This window comes from Dama dama, chromosome 2, assembly GCF_033118175.1.
Source record: "Dama dama isolate Ldn47 chromosome 2, ASM3311817v1, whole genome shotgun sequence".
NCBI classification, from domain to species: domain Eukaryota; kingdom Metazoa; phylum Chordata; class Mammalia; order Artiodactyla; family Cervidae; genus Dama; species Dama dama.
In genome coordinates, this window is record NC_083682.1 from 26,830,001 (window position 1) to 26,850,240 (window position 20,240).

Below are 20,240 nucleotides of genomic sequence, written 5' to 3' on the forward strand. Positions count from 1 at the left end.
GTACTGGAGTGTGGTGCCATTGCCTTCTCCAGAAAAGCTTGCTAGGCTCCCATAATATTTGGCAACAGACCTTATGGATGCTTTCCAAGGTCCTGAAAAAGTAAAAAGGTCTAAGAATACAGACCTCTGCTTCTGTATTGAGGATGCCAATGTTGGTGGTGGTGGTGGTCTGTGGTTGCATCAGGACTTCGTGGAGAGAGAAATAGTTTCCTTGTCCCTTACCGTAGCTGCTAGACCCTGATATATTTCACATGGGTTGTTTGGAAATGATCAGTCTGGGCCTTTGGGGAGACATCCATTTGCTCTGAGAAGCTTTTAAGCATTACATGAGGATACCACATACGGCCTCTGGATGACAGATGGCTTTTGGATGTTTGTATGTTACTGTAACAAGTAGCAGATGGAGGTTGAATCAGAGACCTTCAATGTCCTTTCTGACCTGACAGTCCTAGCTACCAATGTGAGCTTTATACGAACAGCAGGCTTTTGATTTATCATTACATTTAAATCTTCATCTAGATGAATAATGGGGTTACACTAAATTATCACCCACTTATGAGTACCAGCAAATATTTTGGAGGCAGCTATTCTGAGGTATAATTGAACATTCTGTGCGGCAAAATTTGAACTCCTAGAAAATAAAATGGGACTAATGACTATGGATACATGTACCATCAGTGGCTATACCATGGGAATGATTTAGGAGGCTGTTACTCTCCTCTCTTTCGCGTCAGATTGCTGCCCCTAAGCGCCTCTTTTATAGAAATTGTAAAGCTGACAGTGGGTACTATTTTCTAGCCAATTGAGCCAAGTGACTTGGATGAGGTTTTTGGCATTTTTTTTCTGAAAATACTTCAAGTATCTCAGGTTCTTCTGTGAGGATAAAAGCATTGGTGTTAATAATATTAATAATCTTTTACTTTAGAAAAGTATTTTAGATTTTACAATGTGCTTTCATTGAGATTATCTGTTTTATATTCATCAAAAACCTGTGTAATACATATTATTACGTTTATGAGTGAAGATACAGTGAATGCTCAGAGAGGTTTTGTAACTTGCCCCAAGTCACAAAGCTTAAATAGTAAAGGTAAGACACAAATGGATGTTTTCTGACTTTAGTCCTATGATCTTTCTGTATCTCACACTGTTTGTGTAACCAACTGGTTGAGTATTTGACTTGTTAAGAGCAGAATCAATAGAGGATTATAAGGCAATGTGGCATTGCACAAATTTACATCTGAATTTAAATTTAGGCTTTGCCATTCATTGAAAGGTATTAGGCAAATCGTTTAACCTCTGTGAACATCTATCAATTGAGTATATCAATGCCTGCCTTTTAGGGTTATTTTAAGGATTATAAAGTTTGTAAAGTTCTGGCATATAGTAGATAATCAAGGGCAGCTCTTACAACTTTGGAGGCTATGTCTTTGTCTGAGTTTGAGGAAAACTGTCCTCGCAAGGGGTCTTCTACCATCTGCTGGGATATCCTTCAGAGACTAGCTGATTGCTTTCCAAGGCTGTTCTTTCTTTCTGTGTTTTCTGCCTGCTAGAGAATTCTTATCTTGAACTGTAATTACCTCCTTGTAGCTTACACTTACTGATACTCGTTTCACCTCTTTTAGTTACATAGAGGGAGTCCAATCCTTCTTCCACATGATAGTCCTCCAAATATTTGAAGACTTAATCTTGCCATCCGTTAAGCTTTACTTCTTCAGACTGAACATCCTCTGTTCCTTCAACCATTCATCACTTGATTTGGCTCACAAAGCCCTCATGATCTTTCTTGGTTCTTTCTAAAGTGTGTCTGTTTATCATCTTAGAAGTTCCTACAACTAAATGTGACTATCTCTATGTAGATAGACTCAGAATGAGATAATTGTCTTCTTTGGTACAGTTTAAGATGATAACATACTTTTTGACAGCCTTAGCTTACTGTTGCTCAAAACAGCAATGTACTTTTTCTCAATAAGTATTTCTGTTAAATCTTAGGTCTCACATTCTGTCTTTGAGAAGCACAGTCCCTAAGCACATGTTCTTTCTTTTTTTTTTTTTTTTTTTTTGATGTCAAATTTCGTCTTACTTGATTTGGTCCTAGTTTCTGCCTACTAATGCCTCTTTTAACCCTGGTGGTATTATCTTAAAATCAGTTATGATTGAAGTAATCATACCAACTCTATATTTTCTGAAATTCAATAAGTACATCTGCTATTAAACTGCCAAATCGGGTAACGATGATGAATAAGACAGATCTGGTTGTCTAATCTGACTTGCAATCATCATGCTCTTGGGATAGGCAGAGCATAAGGGTTAGTAAGAAGTAGTGGGAGAGAGACATTTGGGGAATAATATATGGTTAGGAAAGGAAAGCACCCTTGGTTTAGAGATTCAGTTGGAGAGAGAGAAAAGAGTAAACTTTAATTGCCAGATGAGAAAAAGCACGCATCTGCTAGTGTTTTCTAACTGGATAAAGCAGGTCACGTGAGGACTTTAATCTTCCTGGGAAGTCCTCTCATTTTTTGGGAAGATATTCACACCTTTCTCCAGCAAAGTCTCACTTGAACACTGTCACGTTTTTGTTTACCAGAAGAAAGGCATTTCTGTCCAGATTTCAACTTTGCCTTCTCTTTTTAGCTGGCATGTGTATTTACTCTGCAGACAACAGTGGAGGAACTGTTTAGAAACCTGCTGAGCCCTGCTACCGTCCTCCCTCCTGAGCCTTGCATGGATTTGGCTTAGAAGTCAGTTCTTAAACATTGGGGCCCTACTGTACTCTTCCGTATAATCCATCTCCCTAGTTTCAGTCTGTTTCCTCCTGTATAACGCCAGAGGTGCCATTTTCATCTTGTCATTTGCTGAGTGTTGCTGGTTTTGTTAAACAGATTGGAGGGAGGAGACCACAGAGCTCCCCTTGGGGGCCTTCCTTTCATCTCCTTCTGGTACAAGCCCTATGTGATGCATCTCCATGTTAGCAAATAATGAACAAGAGCCAAACAACCTGACGTGGAAATTCAACAAGTAGCTTATCAGGGCCCACTGTTGGCAGACACTTGTCACAGTGAGTGAGCTTTGAGGAACTGTTTTGTGGGTTGCCATGACCTGTGCTGAACAGTCACTGGGTCCAAGAACAATACCAGTGACACCAGAGATGTCTTTTGTTTTTCTGGTGATGTCCAAGAACTTTGTTGTTCTCACATTTCTCCTGTGAGGCTGAAGACAAGGGGGGAAGATGACATGTTTCTCTTTTAGCCTAAGTCCGAAAGAGGGAATTAACCCATCTGTGAGCTCCCCCACCATCATGATGGTGAGGGGAGACAGGATGGGAGTTGCCTTGTGTTCTGTAATAGGAAGCTTTCTCTAAGGAACACCTTGATGTTCACTAGTGCCGGCTAAAAGGCAATGAGGATGAGCTTCTCTATCTAGCAAAGGAAGGTCATTGTAACTTTCCTCTTCAGGGAGAATGTGAACACTTTTCTTCAATTCTAGGCAAAGCCACAGATAAACCTCTTCATTTAGCATCTCATTTGAGCTTCATATTGTCTTATTGAACAGTGGCATAATGCGTGTTGATTCACAAGGTTTACATTGGAGATTCATTCTTCTGTATAATTGGCAAAGGTACTGTGGAGTCCCTTCAGAGGCCTTCCTTCATCCAGGTAAATAAAAATCCAATATTCCCTCATAAGTAGTGTTGTTGAACCACTGCATTGCTTTGTGCTGAGCTCTCAGGGCTTTATTGGTTAACAGAAAATCGACTTCTTCATAGAATATTGATTGGTCTTTTAAGGAGATGGGATGCTTGCTAGGGAGGGCATTCTTAACCAATGTCATGAATAAAGAGAAGTTGTACCTTGTGAAGAAAATTCCTAATATGAGCCCTTGATTCAGTGACTGACTTTCACAAGGAGCATGATAGTTACTCTTTGCAATGTTCATTCCTCTCAAGCAGTTTTTATGTTTCATTGGATGTTTAATTTTGCATGCTGTTGTCTTAGAAATGAGTTGCTTACACTTTGAAATACTGATAGATACTAATGACATGCAAAATTCCTGTAATTCTCCCAATACATCTTAATAGGGAGCACCTCCCTTAAGTTCAAGGCCTAGAAACTTGACTAAGTGGGAATTGGGCTTTGTTTGGCCAAAAGAAAGTGTAGATTTTAGATGGTTGTAGAGTAAATGCATTGTGTGTGTCAGCCTATGGGAATGTGATAAATTTGGGCTGATTATAATGCAATCCATTTAAGCAGTAAATTGTGCACTTATCAAAAAGACTGTGCTTGATTTAATTAATTTTCAAGTTGTTGACTATTTCTCTTGATGGTTTCTTTTGAAATTCACTTATCTGGCTTTCCTGTTGGTGAGTTGTCTGCCTGACAGATTCAAACTTGCTGTCTCTATCTCCTTTCTGGATGGAAAACATTGAGAGGGGTTCATCTTGCTTTTTTTTGGGTGGGGGTGGGGGCCCTGGTGAAAAATTTCATGAGCTGAGGATGATGCAGGAAAACACTTGAAAAAGGTTATTGCATTGTATGTGTCCATAGCCCTCTTATTCTGAAGATACTGCCTTCATTCATTCATTCATTTGTTCATTATGTGGAGTGGGCACCTACTTTGACTAGGTGCTCTCTCAGATGCTAGAGATACTGGCGAGAAAAAGGTAGACAAGGTCCTGGCTTTCAGGATGCTTACTTCTGGTAGGAGGAGGCAGTCAATCAGCAGAGAGCCAAGATTAGTGTGGAGAGTCACGTGCTTTTTTTATTTGTAATTTTATTGAGAAATGACTGACATCCATCACTATATAAGTTTAAGGTCTATAGCATTATGGTTTGATTTGCACAAATTGTGAAGTTATTTCAACAGTAGGTTCAGTTAAGACATCCATCTTTTCATATAGATAAAATAAAAATAGGAAAGAAAAGGAAAATAGTTTCCCCTACTTATAGTGAGAACTTTTAGGATTTACTTTCTTTCCCACTTTTCTATGTATAATACAGCAGTGGTATAGTTGTCATGTAGTAAGTTACATCCCTAATACTCATATTTTTTAAATAACTATTTTTAATTAGAGAATAATTACTTTACAATAATATATGGAGAGTCATGTGCTTTGATAAGGGTAAAACAAGCTAATTGATGAGTGGTCGCTGTGTAGTTGCTAAGTCACGTCCAACTCTTTGCGACCCCATGGACTGTAGCCTGCCAGGCTCCTCTGTCCATGGATTTCCCAGACAAGAATACTGGAGTGAGTTGCCATTTCCTTTTCAAGGGGATCTTCCTCACACAGGATTGAACCCGTGTCTGCTGCACTGGCAGGCGGGTTCTTTACCACTGAGCCACCAGGGAAGCCTGATGGGTGGTTAGGTACTACTTTATGTAACATGGCTAGGGAAGGTCCAGGTGCAGGAGACAACTGAGCAGGTGAAGGGATGTTGTGGTGAGGGTTTCGTTTCCTCCATACTGAGCAAATAATCATGGCCGTTGCGCTCAAAAAGTGCAGACACGACTTGAGGGTAAAAGTGCTGGATCTAGGGCTACCAGGAAAGACCAATTTTCTCCTCCTTTCACAGAGAGGTCTGGGAAAGCAGGTTCAGTCAGGGCCAGAATTTTAGACTTCATTGGTTAGTGGGAGGGTATAGGGTGGTATGCTGATGTGCAAGAGAGTATGTCCAAATGGGTCATCCAAGTGGGCAGAATCTCAGAGATCATTGAAGAACCAAAATACAGGGCGGTTAGAATATATAAAAAGTAATATATATATATCATATATATATATATATGATAAGCAAGAGCAGTCTGAAATAAGAAGTTAGAGGACTTTGGCTTACAGCCAACATTTTTCATTTTCCCAGAAACCTTTTCCATGGGTTGGCTAAATTCAGTTAAGGTTCCACATGGAGTGAGTAAGAAAGGACCTAGTTCTGACTTAGGCAAAGTGTTAAAAGCTTGTCATGTTTGCTCATATAAAAGCTATGGACTGTGTGGTTCTTTGTTTGGTGACTGAGTATTTCTTCTACCTGTTCCTTTTTCCTGAGTCCTTCTCCTGTCTTATGTGAGAGTATGATGAACTTTCAGTAAAAGTCAAACTTTTGTAAATGTCAAAGAATCATGTATTTTGGAGGGAGGTAAAAGATATTAAAATGTTTGCTTAATTGACATAGAAAAGTTTGATTTTTGTTTTGAAAGAAGCTAATGAAAAGCATTTTAAAACTAACATAGTAAAAATACTTTGGATTTTGCTATGTCATAGAAAATATACTTTGTCCAAAAATTTTGTTTCTCATTCAAAATTTAGTATCTGAGTAGGTTGTCAGTGGGCATCCTAATTGGGTTAAACAACAACAGAAGTTAATGCTGTTAATTTCTTTTGTTTTTGCCCTGTTAAAAAGTCTCTTGTTCTAGTTCTTAAATTTATAAAAGGTGAAAAGAAATTTAGGACTTAAAAATTTCAAAGTGTAGGAACTTATGACAAAATATACACTAAATTCTTACACTGTAACATTGAAATTGTACACCCTTAAATAGCCTCCATTTGACAGTAACGTTATTTCCTTATACTGTGTCTCAAAGCACAAGCCTTGTACCTAAAATACTGATAATCCCATCTCAGTGGATTCATTTGAAGAGAGGTGCAGCCAGTGGGATGCATCATGTGTCCTGTGTACTCTGCATCATTTAGACACCCATAAAGCACCTACTGTGTACCAATGGCATTCAGGGTATTTCATTTAAGCCTCTCTGCAGCCCATACAGTCGGTAGTAAAACCTCCTTTTTTTAAATGAGGAAGCTGAAGTACAAAGAAATTAAATAATTTAAGGTCATATAGCTAGCAGAATGCCCAACTGGAATGTGAACCCAAATCTGTTTTGTACCAAACTCTTGTGTCTCTGCTACAGGATCTCTGATACCTCTTGGCATTGAGGGCATAAAAATGTAACAGTCACCTTTCTCTTTTTCATTAGGGTATGTTTGCTAGGGTAAATACTACTAACCACAGCTACTGCAAGTGCTGTCTATCTCAGTTGGGTGTGTCTGGCTGGGAGGCGGCTTCCCACGTCATCATTTAGGAATCCAGGCCCTGCTGCCTTGTGGCTCTGCCCACCTCGTAGCCCCAGAGTCCTCTCTTGTCAGCTGAAAGAGAAAAAGTGAAAGATGCTTGAGGGAGATTTTTTTTTTGGGGGGATGCAGATTGCTTCCATTCATATTACATGGCCACATCCAGACGTGTAGGAGGCTGGGATCCTTGTAGCCACACAGCAATGTACCAGGGTTCTGGGAGAGCTGATCAGTCCTGACCATGTGCTTTAGCACATGAGCTGTTTTGCCTTCCCTTCCAGATGAGTAAGTCAAGTTAGGAATTTTAATTTATTTGAGCGAGAAGTTCAGATTTGGGGGTCTGGGTTCAAATTCCAGCTCTGCCATGCACCAGCTGCCTAACTGTGGACAAATTAGTTAACCTTGCTGAGCGAAGAACATCTGTCTGATGGTGGTATTGTGAGGATTAAGTTAATATATGTAAAATTCTCAGTAAAAATGTTTGGCACACACAGAGTTCTGTCAAGTGCTGGTTATTATGTCCGTGAGTCAGCTCTACTTTATTCTTCATTCACGACTCAGCTCTAAGTCTTCTGTTTTCTTTCTTCTCTGCTTCCACAAATCACTGCACTTATTGCTCTGAATTGTAAGGTGTGTGAGGGCATGTTGTCTGGCTCATGCATTTGACCTGAGGGCAGGAACTTGGCCTTGTCGATTTTGTCTGTGTGTCCCATACATTATAGACAGTGAGATATTTGCTGATGAGAAGGAAACCTCATTAACCATAATACTAGAATATCAGAATATAGAATTCGATTTCCTGAGCAAACTGGAAACCAAGGAGCTCATATATTAGCTTTGGCTTTTTCATTTCAGTTACTTGGGCAATACTAGATTTCAGTGACAGATCATTGTGCCCTACTGGCCTATCTGTATGAGTCAGTCCACCTCAGGGATCAGCAGCCCCTTTGCCAAGATTCTGATTGTGTTTGGTATGTTTGTTGAAAAACTCCCCCTGTACAAAGGTGAGGATAGAAATGTGATAGTCCTGTTTCTTTGTTTATGAGATATTCTTAGTATTAATCTGTAAATCCTTTCTTTATCCCTCCTTCCCTGCCTTTCATTCCCTCCTCTCTAACCATTACCATTCCTTTAGGAAAACCATGTCATATACCTTCCGTGACACTTAAAGTTTGTGTATATCCTTGGCTCATAGATAAAATAGTTGTGCCTGTTTGTATTTTTAATTTAAATATGTTGCAGACCTTTTTAGCTTTTTTACTCTATTTTTAAAACTTTTTTACTTTAATATAATTTTAATCCTACCGAGAAGTTTTGAGAATGATACAAGAAAACAATCATAACCTCTGCTAAAATTCTGCTCTCTCTCAAAGTAAAGAGATGTGTCTACTTAGGTATGTACTTATATTGTGTGTATTTACATTGTTAATTTGAACTCTCTGATAGTAAATTGCACACATCATGACGTTTTACCCCTAAATGCTGCAGTGTGTATTTCCTAAGAACAAGTCACAGAAATATATACCACCTAATTCTTAAAATCAGGAAATTGAACGCCAATACAATACTATTTTGTGATCTACCATTCTGATTCAAATTTCACTGAGTTTTTTACTGACTCCCCTTTATGGATTTTCGTTTTCCTGCTCTAAGATGCAGTCCAGCATCCCATCTCACATTTAGTTTTTACGTCCCTTTGGTTGCTTGTAATTGGCCACTGCTCCTCAGCCTTTCTTTACTTTTCATAATATTGACATTCAAAAGAGTGTAGGCAGTTATTTTGTGGAATATCCCTCAGACTGTGTTTGTCTGATATTTCCTCATGATTAGATAGGTCAAGAATCAACAGTTAGAACTGAACATGGGACAACAGACAGGTTCCAAATTGGGAAAAAAAGTCCGTCAAGGCTGTATATTGTCACCATGCTTATTTAACTTCTATGCAGAGTGCATCATGCAAAATGCCGGGCTGGATGAAGCACAAGATGGAATCAAGATTGCTGGGAGAAATATCAATAACCTCAGATATGCAGATGACACCACTCTTATGGCAGAAAGTGAAGAGGAACTGAGGAGCCTCTTGATGAAAGTAAAAGAGGAGAGTGAAAAAGTTGGCTTAAAACTCAGCATTCAAAAAACTAAGATCATGGGATCTGGTCCCATCACTTCATGGCAAATAGATCGGGAAACAATGGAAAAAGTAACAGATTTTATTTTCTTGGACTCCAAAATCACTGCAAATGATGACTGCAGTCATGAAATTAAAAGACACTTGCTCCTTGGAAGAAGAGTTATGACCAACCGAGATAGCATATTAAAAATCAGAGACATTACTTTGCTGACAAAGGTCCATCTAGTTAATGCTATGGTTTTTCCAGTAGTCATGGATGGATGTGAGAGTTGGACTATAAAGAAAGCTGAGTGCGGAAGAATTGATGCTTTTGAACTGTGGTGTTGGAGAAGACTCTTGAGAGTCCCTTGGACTGCAAGGAGATCCAACAAGTCCATCCAGAAGGAAATCAGTCCTGAACATTCATTGGAAGTACTGATGCTGAAGCTCCAAACTTTGGCCACCTCATGCGAAGAACTGACTCAGAAAAGATCCTGATTCTGGGAAAGATTGTAGGCGGGAGAAGAAGGGGATGACAGAGGATGAGATGGTTATGGCATCTCTGACTCGATGGACATGAGTTTGAGCAAGCTCCAGAAGTTGGTGATGGACAGGAAGGCATGGCTTGCTGCAGTCCATCCGGCTGCAGAGTCGGACATGACTGAGAGACTCAACTGAACTGAAGATATCGTCTGTGTGTGTTTTTATGTCAGTTTAATACTGTTTTTAAGCTCTCTCCATTTGCTAGGCCTGTATGCAATCTGTGGACTGTGCCTGCTGCTTGGAGCTCTTTGATTCAAATGAATAGGTGGGACTTCCAGGAAGACAGCAGTGCTGACTTCCCTTGGCATGAACAGCAGATCCTGATAGGACTGTAGGACACAGAAGTCAGCTTGCCCCTTTGGCTCATGTGCCTTGGGTTGCCACCTGTTTATGATAGTGGCCTCAAATGTTTGCTTCTTCACAGGTTTCTAAGGCCCATGTTTGTGGAAGAGAGAGCAGGAAAGGGAGTTGATCTTTCTGATTTTTCCTTCTTTAATGCACTTAGTAAACATTAGATAAAGCTCCCTCCTTTACTCTTTTGAGCTTACCTTCTAGCATTTTGAAAACCAAAAGGAAGGCATTTGGATGGAAAACTGTTCTCACTATGACAGATGCAGATGTCTAAAATGAAGGTTAAGATAAATAGGTTGACAACACTTTGAACTATTTAGTGAAACCACCTCATGGAAAATTATGCTCTGCCTCTTCACCTAAATATAGCGATTTTCATTTCTCTCTGGCCTCCTCTGAAACTCACCAACATTGAATATAATTTTTGCATCATTATCTCCATAGTACATAAATAATCTTGCATTCCCCTTTCCTCTGGTGAAAATTGTTTTGTATATACTTCCCCATATTTCATAACCTGCATACTTATCACTCTTAATGACTGTAGTAAATTCTATCAAGCTGATCTACTTGATAATGTATGCGTTTCTCTGTTGTTGTAAATTTGACTTGTTTCTAGTTTTTCACTAATATTAGGAAAGAAAACTTTTTAAAGGAAGTATATAGCACGTTGTGTTAAGGCAGTTTTGACACATTGCTTCATCTCAAATGGTTTCTTCTAACAGAAAAAGAAAGGATGCATTGTTGTGGAGAAAACACAGACTATCTTTTTTAGGGAAACTTATTTACCTTGCTTATGTTTTGAGCCCCCATTTATAACAGAAAGATAATTAGTAGAGAAGGAACTGATATATTTAGAGTTTTGTCAATTGAATACCTTGTATATATTGTTGGGAAACAAGAGAGTAATGGATGATGTGGCTAAGACATAAGCATAAGGCTGCAATGTGATAGATCCCAGCTGCATCAGCCTTGCAATAATTCACTGGCCTTGATGTAACTGGACAGTCCCTCCAGTTCTTCTGCGCTTTACTACTGCAAGATGCTGGAGAAATTCAGAACCCTCTGGCAAGAGGCAGTCCCTAAGTCTCACCATGCTCAGCCTCTTCTGAGCATCTAAGGAGACAGGTTCAACTCTTAGTTAAGCTTTTCCTTTTTCTTCTCAATATTCAGGTGTTGGAAGGTACTTCCCAGAGGTGAGATGGAGGCCTTTGATCAGCTGGTGTTTGCGGGAACTGTTTCTAAAGAGAGCACACATTTCAGGATTTGTTATTGTCTAACATGGAGCTTGGGAGGGCAGAGTAACTGAGACAGTTTGCTTGTTCGGTAGGTTTTGTCAGTGCCTGCAAAGATCCCGGGATAGTTGTTTTCTCTGTATTAGTTCTGTGTCTTCATATATCACACGAAGATTTTTCTTATCATGCAGAATTCTATTTTTCTTTTACTCTATGAGGACAGGACTTTGTATGTCTGGTTTATTGCTCTATCTTCTGTTGCTTTATAAGGAGCTTGAAGCATAAAGAAATGCTCAATAAATATTTGTTCATTGGATGATGATTTTATTTATTTGATTTTGTAGAGGAAGCTCATTATCATGTGGGCAGCTGCTCCTCAGTTGTTTAAATGGGGTCTGGAAGGTTACTGTAGCAATAAGTAGCAGCTGGATAAAGCTGTCAGAGAGTTGTAGAGCACAGAGGAGGGTGCATGGGCTTCACAGCCAGGCCAGATAGATTCTCATCCCAACTTTTCTCTTTTCTGGCTGTCTTGGTTGGCTCCTTTATGGTCTCTGAACCTCAACATTCTCACCTGAAAAATGGGTAAAACCACTTTACTCAGAGGTTATATAAAATTCATTACTCAGAGTAGACATGCAAAAATGTTACCCTCTTTCTTCTTCCTCTGCAAAAAGAGCCAAGATAGAAAGCTGGGAGGGGCCCAGATAATGTTTTCAAGTGTTGTCAGGAACAGATCTCTGATTCTGTTACCTGTTGTCTAAAATGTACCCCTTATTGCCTCCATCTGTGTACCAGCAGCAAATGCCATGAGCACTTCCAACGATGGGTATGTACCTTTGGGTTCTGCTTTGAACCTCTTTATTGGTAACTGTGTTCTTTGCTCCTACAGGATTTATGAACGTGTGATAGACCCTCCTGAGACCAACCTTCCCCCTGGAAGCAATTTATGGCTTGGTCAGCGCAACCAAAAGCATGGTTTATTCAAAGTAAGCACTACCTTCTACTTTTTGCAACATGCTATTCTATGTGCTTAATGTGACTGTATTTACTTAATTGTCCCGGCAGTTCTATGATATGGGTGTTTTGAGATTAGACAAAGACCTCAATGACTTGCCCAAGGTCACACACTTCACTCTTCTGTCAGCTGTGCATGATCCAGAATGTAAATAATCCTCAAACTGTTTCTTATTGCTCTACTTCTGGGAGATTTAAGGTAATCTTCAAGTTCCTTTTCATTCTCAGAATCTTTATTAATTCAGTTTTGGGGTAGATGTCTAGTCTAGATAAATAATAAGAAATGGCTGAACTTGCATCAATTTTGATTTTTCCTGTCTATAAAGAGGGTAATACAGTAACTGCATTATTGTGCTTCCTAGCAGCATCAGGACTCAATGATAAAGTGAAGTGAAAAAGTTAAAAAACATCATGAAATTTTAAGATAGTCTTGTACTTCAATAGAATGGCAGAATTTTGCTTCTGGCCATATGGTAGACTAGATATTTGTGAAATCCTTTTGCTTCAAAATGCCTATAAATGTTGGATAAAATAGAACAAAAATCTTTTAAGATTTGTCATTGCACTTACAAGAAGGGAGCTCCTTAGAGGCTAAATATATGAAGGGAAGTGAAAACCAAAGGGATGTCTGCCAATACCAAAGAATTAAATATTTAAGTTTATTCCTTTTTTCTTTTAATCTACTTGTCTATTCCAACTTTATTGAGATGTCAATGACATACAACATTATGTATAAGGTGTACATCAGTTTGACACGTGTAATATATTGCAAAATGATTTCCACCATAATGTTGTCTTAACACTTCCATCACATTACATAATTATGATTTCTTTTTTCATGGTGAGAACATTTAAGATTACTCTCAACAGCTTTCAAGTTTATAGTACAGTATTATTTGTTGTGATCACTATGCTGTGATTAGATCCCCAGAACTTATTCATATTATAAGTGGAAGGTATCCTTTGACCAACATCTGCCCATTCCCCCCACTTCCCCTAAACCCTGGCAACTATCATTCTACTCTCTGTGTCTATGAATCAGGTTTTTAGAGTCCACATATAAGTGATATCATGCATTATTTATATTTCTCTATCTGACCTGTTTCACTTTTTGTAATGCCCTCAAGGTCCATTCATGTTGTTGCAAATGGCAGGATATTTTTTCTCATGATTGAATTATATTCTACTCTGTATGTGTACACATACACATACATACCATATCTTCTTCTTAGAATTATTTTGTTGGGGGTATAAATGTATGTTTTCCTTGGAGGAATGTCTATTCAGTTCCTCTGCCCATTTTAAAGTCAGACTTTCTCTTGCTATTGCATTGTATGAGTTCTTTGCATATTTCAGATATTAACCACTTATCAGCTTTGTGATTTGCAAATATTAGTTACCTATATATTCAAGGATTGACTTTTGGGTTCCTAATTCTATTTCATTGGATTATGTGTCTATTTTTGACTAGTATCATACCATTTGATTACTATAGCTTTGTAGTACAAGTTGAAATCAGAAAGTATGGCACCTCCAACTTTGTTCTTCTTTCTCAGAATTACCTTGGCTATTTGGGATCTTACAACACCTACTTGGCTTTGACAAATTTGGGGATTTTTTTTCAGTACCTGTGAAAATTGTCTTTTGGGATTGCATTGAATCTACAGATGACTTTGGGTAGTGAGGGATTTTAACAGTAGTAATTATTCTGATCCATGAATATGGGATATGTTTCCATTCATGTGTGTCTTTTTCAGGTTTTTAATCAGTCTTGTAGTTTTCAGTGTACAGATCTTTCATATCCTTAAATTTATTCCTAAGTGTTTTATTAGTTTTGATGCTATTGTTAATGAGGTTGTTTTTTTTTTGGGGGGGGGTATTTTATTGTCAGTGTATAGAAATGCAGCTGATTTTTATATTTTGGTTATGTACCCTACAATTTTACAGACTTTCATTGATTTGTTCTAAAAGTTTTTTGGTGGAGTTCTGGAGTTTTCTGTGTATAAGATCATATCTATAAGCAGTTACATTTTACTTCTTCATTTCCAATTTGGAAACTATTTTTTTTCCCCATTTTTTCTTGCCTGATTGCTCTATATAGGGCTTCAAGTACTATGTTGAATAGGAATGGTGAGAATGGACACCCTGTATTTATTCCTGATCTTTGAATAAGAGTGTTCAATCATTGATTGTTGAGTATGATGTTGACTTTGTCAGATGCTTTTTCTACATCTATTGATAGGATCATATGATTTTTATCTTTCATTCTGTTAATGTGGTATATTACAATTATTGATTTGCATGACTTGAAGCATCCTTGCATCCCAGGGATCAATCTCACTTGATCTTGGTGCATGTTCTTTTAATGTACTCTTAAATTTGATTTGCTAATATTTTAAGAGTTTTAGCATCTATGTTTTTTTTTTTCCAATTTAGTCTTTTTTAAAATTAATTATTTAATTGGAGGCTAATTACTTTACAGTATTAGTTTTTGCCATACATTGACATTAATCAGCCATGGGTGTACATATGTCCCCCATCCTGAACCCCCCTCCCACCTCCCTCCCCATCACATCCCTCAGGGAAATCTCAGTGCACTGGCCCTGAGCGCCCTGTCTCATACATCGAACCTGGACTGGTGATCTATTTCAATATATGGTAATATACATGTTTCAACGCTATTCTCTCAAATCATTCCACCCTCGCCTTCTTCCACAGAGTCCAAAATCTTTTCTTTACATCTGTGTCTCTTTTGCTGTCTCGCATATAGGGTCATCGTTACCATCTTTCTAAATTCCATATATATGTGTTAATATACTGTATTGCTGTTTTTCTTTCTGATTTACTTCACTCTGTATAACAGGCTCCAGTTTCATCCACCTCATCAGAACTTATTCAAATGCATTCTTTTTAATAGTTGAGTAATATTCCATTGTGTATATATACCACAGCTTTCTTATCCATTCCCCTGCCTACAGACATCTAGGTTGCTTCCATGTCCTAGCTATTGTAAACAGTGCTGCAATGGACATTGGGGTACATGTGTCTCTTTCAATTCTGGTTTCCTCGGTGTGTATACCCAGGAGTAGGATTGCTGGGTCATATGGCAGTTCTATTTCCAGTTTTTTAAGGAATCTCCACACTGTTCTCCATAGTGGCTGGGCTAATTTGCATTCCCACCAACAGTTTAAGAGGGATCCCTTTTCTCTACACCTTCTCCAGCATTTATTGCTTGTAGACTTTTTTGATAGCAGCCATTCTGACCGGCGTGAGATAGTACCTCATTGTGGTTTTGATTTGCATTTCTCTGATAATGAGTGATGTTGGGCACCTTTTCATGTGTTTGTTAGCCATCTGTATGTCTTCTTTGGAGAAATGTCTGTTTAGTTCTTTGGCCCATTTTTTTTCATTGGGTCATTTGATTTTCTGGAATTGAGCTGCAGGAGTTGCTTGTATATTTTGAGATTAATTCTTTGTCAGTTGTTTCATTTGTTATTATTTTCTCCCATTCTGAAGGCTGTCTTTTCACTTTGCTTATAGTTTCCTTCGTTGTGAAAAAGCTTTTAAATTTAATTAGGTCCCTTTTGTTTATTTTTGCTTTTATTTCCAATATTCTGGGAGGTGGGTCATAGAAGATCTTGCTGTGATTTATGTTGGAGAGTGTTTTGCCTATGTTCTCCTCCAGGAGTTTTATAATTTCTGGTCTTAGGTTTAGATCATTAGTCCATTCTGAGTCTATTTTGTGTATGGTGTTAGAAAGTGTTCTAGTTTCATTCTTTTACAAATGGTTGACCAGTTTTCCCAGCACCACTTGTTAAAGAGATTGTCTTTTCTCCATTGTATATTCTTGCCTCCTTTGTCAAAGATAAGGTGTCCATAGGTGTGTGGATTTATCTCTGGACTTTCTCTTTTGTTTCATTGATCTATATTTCTGTCTTTGTGCCAGTACCATACTGTCTTGATGACTGTGGCTTTGTAGTATAGTGTGAAGTCAGGCAGGTTGATTCCTTCAGTTCTATTCTTCTTTCTCAAGACTGCTTTGGCTATTTGAGGTTTTTTGTATTTCCATACAAATTGTGAAATTATTTGTTCTAGTTTTGTGAAAAATATCGTTGGTAGCTTGATAGGGATTGTGTTAAATCTGTAGATTGCTTTGGGTAGTAAACTAATTTTCACTATATTGACTCTTCTGATCCATGAACATGGTATATTTCTCCATTTATTTGTGTTATCTTTGCTTTCTTTCATCAGTGTTTTATAATTTTCTATATATAGGTCTTTTGTTTCTTTAGTTAGATTTATTCCTAAGTATTTTATTCTTTTTGTCACAATAGTGAATGGAATTGTTTCCTTGATTTTTCTGTTTTCTCATTGTTAGTGTATAGGAATGCAAGGGATTTCTGTGTGTTAATTTTACATCCTGCAACTTTCCTATATTCATTGATTAACTCTAGTAATTTTCTGGTGGTGTCTTTAGGGTTTTCTATGTAGAGGATCATGTCATCTTCAAACAGTGAGAGTTTTACTTCTTTTCCAATCTGGATTCCTTCTATTTCTTATTCTTTTCTGATTGCTGTGTCTAAAACTTCCAAAACTATGTTGAAGAGTAGTGGTGAGAGTGGGCACCCTTGTCTCATTCATGACTTTAGGGGAAATGATTTCAATTTTTCACCATTCAGGATAATGTTTTCTGTGGGTTTATCATATATAGCTTTTACTATGTTCAGGTATGTTCCTTCTATGCCTGGTTTCTGGAGGGTTTTTTTTTTTTTATCATAAATGGATGTTGAAATTTGATGTTGAATGTCAAAGGCTTTCTCTGTATCTATTGAGATAATCATATGGTTTTTATCTTTCAATTTGTTAATGTGGTGTATCACATTGATTTGCAAATATTGAAGAATCCTGGCATCCCTGGAATAAAACCCACTTGGTCATGTTGTATTATCTTTTTAATATGTTTTGGATTCTGTTTGCTAGAATTTTGTTAAGGATTTTTGTTAAGGATGTTCATCAGTGATATTGGCCTGTAGTTTTCTTTTTTTGTGGCATCTTTGTCAGGTTTTGGTATTAAGGTGATGATGGTCTCATAGAATGAGTTTGGCAGTTTACCTTCCTCTGCAATTTTCTGGAAGAGTTTGAGTAGGATAGATGTTAGCTCTTCTCTAAATTTTTGGTAGAATTCACATGTGAAGCCATCTGGTCCTGGGCTTTTGTTTGCTGAAGATTTCTAATTACAGTTTTGATTTCTGTGCTTGCTTGCGATGGGTCTGTTAAAATTTTTCTGTTTCTTCCTGGTTCAGTTTTGAAAGTTTATACTTTTCTAAGAATTTTTTCCATTTCTTCCAAGTTGTCCATTTTATTGGCATATAGTTGTTGATTGTAGTCTCTTATGATCCTTTGTATTTCTGTGTTGTCTGTTGTGATTTCTCCATTTTCATTTCTAATTTTGTTGATTTGATTCTTCTCCCTCTTTTTCTTGATGAATCTGGCTAATGGTTTGTCTATTTTATTTATCTTCTCAAAGAACCAGCTTTTAGCTTTGTTGACTTTGGCTATGGCCTCCTTTGTTTCTTTTTCATTTATTTCTGCCCTAATTTTTATGATTTCTTTCTTTCCGCTAACCCTGGGGTTCTTCACTTCTCCTTTTTCTAGTTGCTTTGGGTATAAAGTTAGGTTATTTATTTGAAGGTAAACTTCCAAACTCATTCTATGAGGCCACCATCACCCTAATTCCAAAACCAGACAAAGATGCCACAAAAAAAGAAAACTACAGGCCAATATCACTGATGAACATAGATGCAAAAATCCTTAACAAAATTCTAGCAAACAGAATCCAACAACATATTTAAAAAATCATACATCATGACCAAGTGGGCTTTATCCCAAGAATGCAAGGATTCTTTAATATCTGCAAATCAATCAATGTAATACACCACATTAACAAATTGAAAGATAAAAACCATATGATTATCTCAATAGATGCAGAGAAAGCCTTTGACAAAATTCAACACTCATTTATGATTAAAACTCTCCAGAAAGCAGGAATAGAAGGAACATACCTCAACATAATAAAAGCTATATATGACAAACCCACAGCAAGCATTACCCTCAATGGTGAAAAATTGAAATAATTTACCCTAAAGTCATGAATGAGACAAGGGTGCCCACTCTCACCACTACTCTTCAACATAGTTTTGGAAGTTTTGGCTACAGCAATCAGAGCAGAAAAAGAAGTAAAAGGAATCCAGATAGGAAAAGAAGAAGTGAAGCTCTTGCTGTTTGCAGATGACATGATCCTCTACATAGAAAACCCTAAAGATTCTACCAGAAAATTACTAGAGCTAATCAATGATTTTTCTCTTATTTCTTGAGGTAAGCTTGTATTACTATGAACCTTCCCGTCAGCACTGCTTTTACTGAATTCCATAGATTTTGGGTTGTTGTGTTTTCATTTTCATTCATTTCTATGCATATTTTGATTTCTTTTTTGATTTCTTCTGTGATTTGTTGGTTATTCAGAAGCATGTGGTTTAGCTTCCATATGTTTGTATTTTTAATAGTTTTTTTCCCTGTAGTTGACACCTAATCTTACCGCATTGTGGTCAGAAAAGAGGCTTGAAATGATTTCAATTTTTTTTTTAATTTACCAAGTCTAGATTTATGGGGATGTGATCTATCCTGGAGAATGTTCCGTGTGCACTTGAAAAAAAGGTGAAATTCATTTTTGGGGGTGAAGGGTCCTATAGATATCAATTAGGTCTAACTGGTCCATTGTACCATATAAAGTTTGTGTTTCGTTGCTAATTTTCTGTTTAGTTGATCTGTCCATTGGTGTGAGTGGGGTATTAAAGTCTCCCACTATTATTGTGTTACTGTTAATTTCCCCTTTCATACTTGTTAGCATTTGCCTTACATATTGTGGTGCTCCTGTGTTGGGTGCATATATATTTATAATTGTTATATCTTCTTCTTGGATTGATCCTTTGATCAGTATGTAGTGTTCTTCTTTGTCTCTTTTCATGACCTTTATTTCAAAGTCTGTTTTATCTGATATGAGTATTGCAACTCCTGCTTTCTTTTGGTCTCCATTTGCATGAAATATTTTTTTCCAGCCCTTCACTTTCAGTCTGTATGTGTCCCTTGTTTTGAGGTGGGTCTCTTGTAGACAACATATATAAGGGTCTTGCTTTTGTATCCATTCAGCCAGTCTTTGTCTCTTGATTGGGGCATTCAACCCATTTACACTTAAGGTAATTATTGATAAGTGTGGTCCCATTGACATTTGCTTTGTTGTTTTGGGTTTGCGTTCATACAGCCTTTCTGTGTTTCCTGTCTAGAGAAGATCCTTTAGCATTTGTTGACGAGCTGGTTTGGTGGTGCTGAATTCTCTCAGCTTTTGCTTGTCTGTAAAGCTTTTGAATTCTCCTTCATAACTGAATGAGATCCTTGCTGGGTACAGTAATCTGGGTTGTAGGTTATTCTCTTTCATTACTTGAAGTATGTCCTGCCATTCCCTTCTGGCCTGAAGAGTTTCTATTGAAAGATCAGCTGTTATCCTTATGGGAATCCCCTTGTGTGTTATATGTTGTTTCTCCCCTGCTGCTTTTAATATTTGTTCTTTGTGTTTGATCTTTGTTACTTTGATTAATATGTATCTTGGGGTTCTTCACCTTGGGTTTATCCTGTTTGGGACTCTTGGGGTTTCTTGGACTTAGGTGGATATTTCCTTCCCCATTTTAGGGAAGTTTTCAACTATTATCTCCTCAAGTATTTTCTCATGGCCTTTCTATTTGTCTTCTTCTTCTGGAACTCCTATGATTCGAATGTTGGGGCGTTTAACATTGTCCTAGAGGTCTCTGAGGTTGTCCTCATTTCTTTTAATTCTTTTTTCTTTTTCCACTCTGCTTAATTTATTTCCACCATTCTATCT

The 20,240-nt window shown here is 37.6% G+C and overlaps 1 protein-coding gene across 2 annotated transcripts in view; it reads left to right on the top strand.

Moving 5' to 3' along the window:
* Positions 1-20,240, top strand: part of NELL1 (neural EGFL like 1) — a 1,025,511-nt gene that overhangs the window by 202,121 nt on the left and 803,150 nt on the right. For both annotated transcript variants that reach the window (XM_061158429.1, XM_061158435.1), the window contains exon 5: positions 12,183-12,279. In XM_061158429.1, the coding sequence (XP_061014412.1) occupies positions 12,183-12,279 (97 nt within the window). The remainder of the gene's footprint in view (positions 1-12,182; positions 12,280-20,240) is intronic.